The 7,986-nt window shown below is 43.6% G+C and overlaps 1 protein-coding gene across 2 annotated transcripts in view; it reads left to right on the top strand.

Moving 5' to 3' along the window:
* Window positions 1-7,641, top strand: part of LOC135551894 (protein tyrosine phosphatase type IVA 2) — a 36,905-nt gene extending 29,264 nt beyond the window's left edge. For both annotated transcript variants that reach the window (XM_064983170.1, XM_064983169.1), the window contains 3 exons: window positions 736-866; window positions 5,907-5,981; window positions 6,201-7,641. In XM_064983170.1, the coding sequence (XP_064839242.1) occupies window positions 736-866; window positions 5,907-5,981; window positions 6,201-6,312 (318 nt within the window). In that variant the 3' untranslated portion in view covers window positions 6,313-7,641. The remainder of the gene's footprint in view (window positions 1-735; window positions 867-5,906; window positions 5,982-6,200) is intronic.
* Window positions 7,642-7,986: the final 345 nt, after the last annotated feature.

Genomic DNA, 7,986 nt, shown 5'->3' with positions numbered 1-7,986 from the left:
ACAGGTGGTTTTCCCTCTCTGGAGACCTTCCCTGTTATCTGTCTGTTTTCATTTGTCCTCAACTGTCTGCCTGCCACTGTGTGCTGAGCTAAGAGGTGGAGAAGAGAAGGAATCTCTGGCTCAGATCCACATGAATGAGTCTCCACCCAGGCCTTCTTGCTCTGTCTGTTTCTGTCTTCTGTGCCCTCTATTGTCTCTTCTCAAAGCTTAGGCTAGTATTCAGCGGTCTCATAGGTGATTTATGGAAGGCCAGAGAAACCTTGTTTGTGTGAGGAAATGTCCTATCCCGTCGTTGATAGTTTTAATACAGTGCTCACCACCCCTCATCCTGGAGCATTCCTCTCCCTGTCTTCCATTGGAGTGTGGCAGTAATTATGATCACAATCCAGTTTTTATATTGTTTGAGCACCAAGACAGGAATAGCCTTGTGTAGGGTTGCGCACGGCTGTGAGCTGTGCTGAGCCGTGGCAGAGACACTGGATCAGCACGAGTATAGAGGCTCAGACGGATATACAGGGGTCAGGCTGTCTGCCAGGACACACCACACATACTACTCAGCATATCAAGCTTTCCAACGTGGACACACATGATATCGCGTAATGGACAAAGCTGCTCTAATTCTTCAATCAGGCTTTGAATTATCCTGTACTGACCTTCAGCATTGACCACTGGTTAAAATAACCCCTAGCCCCTGGTTTGATCCATGTTTAAATTTTTGTTCCTCTGCCTCTGTAGGACTGGCCCTTTGATGATGGTGCCCCGCCCCCCACCCAGATAGTGGATGACTGGCTGAACCTGCTGAAGACCAAGTTCCGAGACGAGCCTGGCTGCTGCATCGCTGTGCATTGTGTGGCGGGGCTGGGCCGGTGAGGGTGTGTGTGTGTGTGTGTGTGTGTGTGGTAAGTGGGCCAGGTGAATGTAAGTGGTGAGATGGATGTGTGTAAGTGGGCTTAATTGTGGCTAGTGAGACCCATCTAATGACTACCGATGACGTCCGTTGGAGTATTCAGAGATTTGGTGTTATGTGCTTTTTGGCCACTAAAATGTTATCTGGAAGACGATATTAATTTGCTTTGACTAGTGTTCCATTTGTACATGTGCATTTGTGGCGCACAAAAAAATAATAAACCAAGCCAAGCATCACAGTTCTTCTCCCTAAATTACCTTTCTCCTCTCTCATTCACTTAATTGCGTTGCGTCCACTCTCTAAACACGGGTGCGCAAAATCTCCCGTTAGACCTGCAGAAAAATTCTAAATGGACTGGTTGATAGACGAAAGAAATTATGCGTTTCAACAACGAGCTGCAGTTTTTGAATAATTGTCCTGTCTACTTTCCGCTTTGGCTACTTTGCGAACTGCTTGTGCCATTTTGAAATGGTTAGACTTTAACATACAGGTTCCACACTGAGAATACACAAAATTATTTGTTTGATAAAGACAGAACAATTTAAATTATACAATGTTTTTTCTCCCCAATTTAGATCTTGTCTCATCGCTGCAACTCCCCAACTGGCTCCGGAGGCGACGGTTTAGTCGTGTGTCCTCCAAAACATAACCCACCAAACCACGCTTCTTAACACCCACCCGCTTAACCCCTGAAGCCAGCTGCACCAATGTGTCAGAGGAAACACCGTTCAACTGACTACCGAAATCAGCATGCAGGCGTCCGGCCCGCCACAAGGAGTCGCCAGAGCGCGTTGAGCCACGTAAGCTCCCCCAGCCAAACCCTCCCCTAACGCGGACACTGTAACAATTGTGCGCCGCCCTATGGGACTCCCGATCACTTCCGTTTGTGATTCAGCCTGGGATTGAACCCGGGTCTGTAGTGACGCCTGGTCTGTAGACCCGCTGTGCCACTCGGGAGGCCCAACAGAGTGAATTTTCATCAGAATCATTAAGCCTAGACCTACTCAGCAAACAGATGTTGTGGACAGAATTAATCACTATGTAGTGTTCAATGTGGAATTGTTAATCAATTTTGAAAATCCAAATAAAAGGCAGAATAAATCAAACGTCTGCAATATTGAAAATGAGACAGATTTAGTTTTCTAACCCTGAAAAAACTATTTCAACCTGTTTCAAGTGATCACTGTTTGAGAATAACTGTTTGAGATGTAAAAAGTTGCCACTGCAAAGTAATGCACATTTGGAAAAATATTCTGTTCCATTTTATTCTGTTAGTACATTTTTTTGTTTTCTTTTACTATAAAATGGGTGTCTTGGCTGATGGGCTCTGAAAATAAAAGTGTCTTGTCTGCTGTAATTAACAAAGCAAGGCAATGCAATTGCACAGCCATGGGCTTCCACAAGCAAGCGTCACTGCTGAGGTTACTAAACCCCGCGCACGCGCACTGCATTAGGTTCCATCTTATTTTTACAATCATTATAGAATAAACTAGACAAGCTCCATTTGGGACTATAATAGCAACGGGACCTGAAACTGTAATATCTTATGTTTTCTCAAAGTCGTGGCTGAACACGGACACATCTAGCTTAGTTTCTTTTAATGCATTGTCAAGACTGAATGGTTAACAGCTGGTGTGTGATATCTAATGCTAAGGGAGTTTAAAGGTTTTGCTCGCCTGATCTGGAATACCTCATGATAAACTGCAGACAGTTTTCATCCTATATTTTTCGTAGCTTCATATTTACCGACACGAACCGAAGCTGGCACGGAGACTCAACAAGCTGTATTGGGCCGGAAGCAAACAAGAAAATGCACATCCAGTGGCGGCACTCTTATTGGCCGGTGATTTTAATGCCTCATTTTTACCAGCTTGTCACCTGTTCATCTAGAGGCGACAACTCTAGACCACCACACAAACGCATACAAAGCTCTCCCTCGACCTCCCATTTGCTAAATCCGACCATAACTCTATCCTCATGAGTCCTGCTTACAAGCAAAAACTGAAACGAGAAGTTCCAGTGATGTGCTCAATATGGAAGGTCCTATGAAGCAGATGTTAAGCTTCAGCAGCATACTCCAGATATACTCCAGATATAACAAACTGACCCTAGCCCCCCGCCACACAAACAACTGCAGCATAAGTACTGGAGGCTGAGACAGGAGGGGTCAGGAGACACTGTGGCCCCATCCACAAATCCGGACACTTATAAGAAATCCTGCTACGAACTCCGAGTTGTTGTCAATACAGGACTAAGGTGAAATCCTACTATGCCAGCTCTGACCCTCGTCGGATGTGGCAGGGCTCGCAAACTTCACCGTTTTACAAAGGAAAACCCAGCAACGCAAGCCTTTCAGACAAGCTGTCTTCCTTCTATGCTCTCGTCGAGGCAAACAACCCTGGACAATGCATGAGAGCACCAGCTCTTCTGGATGACTGTGTAGTCTCGCTCTCCGTAGCCGATGTGAGTAAGACCTTTAAACAGGTTAACATTCACAAGTCCGCGTGCCAGACGGGTTACCAGGACGCGTACCAGCTGACAAGTGTCTTCACTGACATTTTCAAACCCTCCCTGACCAAGTCTGCAATACCTACATGTTTCAAGCAGACCACCACATACACACACATACAACGCCAAGGTAATCTCTCTAAATGACTATCGCCCAGTAGCACTCACATCTGTAGCCATGAAATGCTTTGAAAGGCTCACACCATCATACCAGACACCCCCAAACCAACCCAAAAGATCCACAGATGACTTCATCTCTATGGCACTCCACACTGCCCTGGGAGAATGCTTTGTTCAACACCACAGTGTCCCCTCCAAGCTCAGTACCCTGGGACTGCACACTCTGAAACTGGATCCTGGACTTCCTGATGGGCTGCCCTCAGGTGTAGGCAACAATACATCTGCCAAAGGTAGGAAACACATCCACCAAGCTGACCCTCAACACAGGGACTCCTCAGGGGTGTGTACTTGGGTCCCTCCTGTACTCCCTGTTCACCCACGACTGCGTGATTGCTCACGACTCCAACACTAAGATTGCTGATGACATGCCGATTGTGGGCCTGATCACCGATGACTATGAGACCGTTTTATAGGGAGGAACTCGGTGACCTGGCAGTGGTACCAGGACAGCAATCTCTCCCTCAACATCAGAAAGACAAAGGAGCTGATTATCGACTACAAGAAACGGCGGGCCGAGCCCGCCCCATCCACATCGACAAGGCTGTAGAGGAGCAGGTCGTGAGCTTTAAGTACCTTGGCACTAACTCCGATTGCATAGTCACTTTATCTCTACCTACAGTTGAAGTCAGACGTTTACATACACTTAGGTTGGAGTCATTAAAACTCATTTTTCAACCCCAAATTTCTTGTTAACAAACTATAGTTTTGGCAAGTCGGTTAGGACATCTACTTTATGCATGACACAAGTCATTTTTCCAACAATTGTTTACAGATTATTTCACTTATTCACTGTGTAACAATTCCAGTGGGTCAGAAGTTTACATACACTAATTTGACTGTGCCTTTTAAACAGCTTGAAAAATTCCAGAAAATGATGTCATGGCTTTAGAAGCTTGTGAAAGGCTAATTGACATCATTTGAGTCATTTGAAGGTGTACCTGTGGATGTATTTCAAGTCCTACCTTCAAACTCTGTGCCTCTTTGCTTGACATCATGGGAAAATCAAAAGAAATCAGCAAGACCTCAAAAAATTGTAGACCTTCAAGTCTGGTTATCCTTGGGAGCAATTTCCAAACGCCTGAAGGTACCATGTTCATCTGTACAAACAATAGCATGCAAGTATAAACACTATGGGACCACGCAACCGTCATACCGCTCAGGAAGGAGACGTGTTCTGTCTCCTAGAAATTAATGTACTTTGGTGCAAAAAGTGCAAATCAATCCCAAAACAACAGCAAAAAGACCTTGTGAAGATGCTGGAGGAAACAGATACAAAGTATCTATATCCTCAGTAAAATGAGTCCTATATCGACATAACCTGCAAGGCCGCTCAGCAAGGAAGAAGTCACTGCTCCAAACCTCCATAAAAAAGCCAAACTACGGTTTGCAACTGCACATGGGGACAAAGATCATACTTTTTGGAGAAATGTACTCTGGTCTAATGAAACAAAAATAGATCTGTTTGGCCATGATGGCCAATTGTTATGTTTGGAGGAAAATGGAGGGAGGGGGGGGGGGCTTGCAAGCCGAAGAACACCATCCCAACCGTTAAGCACGGGGGTGATGGCATCATGTTGTGGGGGTGCTTTGCTGCAGGAGGGTCTGGTGCACTTCACAAAATAGATGGCATCACGAGGAAGGGAAATATGTGGATATATTGAAGCAACATCTCAAGACATCAGTCAGGAAGTTGAAACTTGGTTGCAAATGGACAATGACCTCAAGCATACTTCCAAAGTTGTGACAAAATGGCTTAAGGACAACAAAGTCAAGGTTTTGGAGTGGCCATCATAAAGCGCTGACCTCAATCATATAGAACATGTCATATTCTTAAAATAAAGTGGTGATCCTAACTGACCTAAGACAGTGTATTTTTACTAGGATTAAATGTCAGGAATTGTGAAACTGAGTTTAAATGTATTTGGCTAAGGTGTATGTAAACTTCCGACTTCAACTGTATTTTGTATCCGTCTCTCAAAAACCACACAAGAATGCCTTGTCAGCTGAGTTTTGACACTCCGGGCCGTCTGTCTGGGAATTGAAAGTTTTCATTTTTTTATTCCTGGTGAGTGAAGGTTCGCTTACAGTAACACACTTATTGCAATTTCACTGTGTGTGTGTGTGTGTGTGTGTGTGTGTGTGGGCCTGGGGTGTGATCTTGATGCCCCAGCGGGGTTGCAGTGAACCCAGTAACCCTTGTGTGTTTCCCAGGCCAATTTCCCAGCTTTAGAGTATACCCTCACCCCACCCTCCCTCCTGCCCACATAACCATGACACTGCATGCATACTGGTGTTTCTCTGTCTCCTGTAGAGCTCCAGTCCTGGTGGCCTTAGCTCTGATTGAGACCGGGATGAAGTATGAGGATGCGGTGCAGTTCATACGACAGTAAGCACTATTTTAGCTTTCACACAACAGTAAACACTACTTTAACTTTCACACTGGCAGGGGGGAACCGATGTTTCTGTGCTGTGGAACCTGTATTGTCATGTATTCTCTTGATTAGTTTGGGGAACATTGATTCATGTGGATGTTGTTACTATGCTGCTATGTTCGACCATACAAGACCACATTATTGTTATTTATCTCACCTCCTCTCTTCCTCAGGAAGAGACGTGGAGCTTTCAACTCCAAACAGCTACTTTACCTGGAGAAGTACAGACCCAAGATGCGTCTGCGGTTCAAGGATGCCAACGGCCACAACTGCTGTGTCCAATAGTGTGTGTGTGTGTGCAGCCTCTCCATCAAACAACATTATTCCAACCAATGGGAGATAAAACAACGAGAGAAAACGATCAGTAATTAATGTGATTTGTTAACACTGAGACATGGCTAATTGATCACAGAATTGATGACCTAATGAGCAAATGATTGCATTTTAATGAATGCAAATCTAAAGGTCTGAACCAATGAAGGAAAAGGTCAAAGCACACAGACGCCTCCAAGTTATCGTTGCCCAATCATGGGCCTAGAATTTCTTTGAGTCCTTAATTTTTATTTTCAGTCTTGAATCATGGGATAGCTTTTCCTTTTTTTTTTTACACACATGTACATGAAAGTTTAACGATGGTGATAAAAAAAATCTGAAAATGTTAAGGTATCGATTGATCATTTGTTTATTTTTCTGATGATATTAGTTATGCCACGGGTTATTTTAACCTTTATTTAACTAGGCAAGTCAGTTAAGAACAAATTCTTATTTACAATGACTGCCAATCCCGGATGACGCTTGGCCATTGTGAACCGCCCTGTGGGACTCCAACACAACCGGTTGTGATACAGCCTGGAATAAAACCAGGGTGTCTATAGTGACGCCTCTAGCACTGAGATGCAGTGCCTTAGACCACTGCACCAACTTTTTAATAAAAATAAATGGTTTTTACCCTTTAGCACATTACAATATTATTTTGTTTGGGACTAAAAATAACAGTCCATTTGGCTTATTGAGGTGTTTTTGTACAACACAAAATCTCCCAAAAGTTCTCCCAAAAAATGCAGTAATGTTTCCCGCCCCCTCTCGCTTCTAGTCACTTTTTAATTACGGGGTTGGCTGGGTTTGAAATATTATGTCCGCTGTATTTATTTACTGGCTATAACTCGCAGGCCAATCTGGATTTTGGTTGGGGTAAGGACTATTTTCAGGTTCTTAATGTCTTTATTTTTTATTTGTTTTACCTCACAGGAGTGCAATATTCAGTCCACCTCGGAAAAGCCCCCAAACCCCCAATGACCGTCCTAAACACACACACACCCATAGAGACAGTTTCACAGGAAGACACTTGGCTAGTCTTACTGTAGGTACTTTTTTCCATTCATCAATGCTGCTTACTGGGTTTACAATAAGACTTCCTTACAATAACTGCACACGCACACAGTTTCAAGCACACACACAGATGCACAAACACACACTCTCAATGATACAACTGTTAATCCCTACTCTGAAGGAAAGTAGGTGGAAAAGAAAGCAAATGGTCAGTTATTTTATCATTGTACCCATTTTGAAGACATTCCTATTGGTTTTAAGATAAATAAAGAAATTTAAATAAGATTTAAACTTGTATGATATTTCATGGTTTCTCACCTTTTCCATTGTTATTTTAGATTATTTGAAATGACAGCCTATGTTTTTGGTGTGCTGCATGTCTTGTGCCTCGCCCACAAACAATTTTGTGACGAGGAATTGCTGAGTCAAGATACACTGAACAAAAATATAAACGCAACAATTTCAAAGATTTGACTGATTTTATAGTTCACATAAGCACATCAGTCCGTTTAAATACATTCATAAGATTAATTTTAAAATAGAAGTAAAAAGGTATGGGCGTGGATCAGAAAACCAGTCGGTGCCTGGTGTGACCACCCATTTGCTTCATGCAGTGTGACATCTCCTTGC

This window comes from Oncorhynchus masou, chromosome 13, assembly GCF_036934945.1.
Source record: "Oncorhynchus masou masou isolate Uvic2021 chromosome 13, UVic_Omas_1.1, whole genome shotgun sequence".
In the NCBI taxonomy this organism is placed as follows: domain Eukaryota; kingdom Metazoa; phylum Chordata; class Actinopteri; order Salmoniformes; family Salmonidae; genus Oncorhynchus; species Oncorhynchus masou.
The sequence above is the reverse complement of the archived record's forward strand: the minus strand, read 5'-3'. Positions and strand labels throughout refer to the sequence as shown.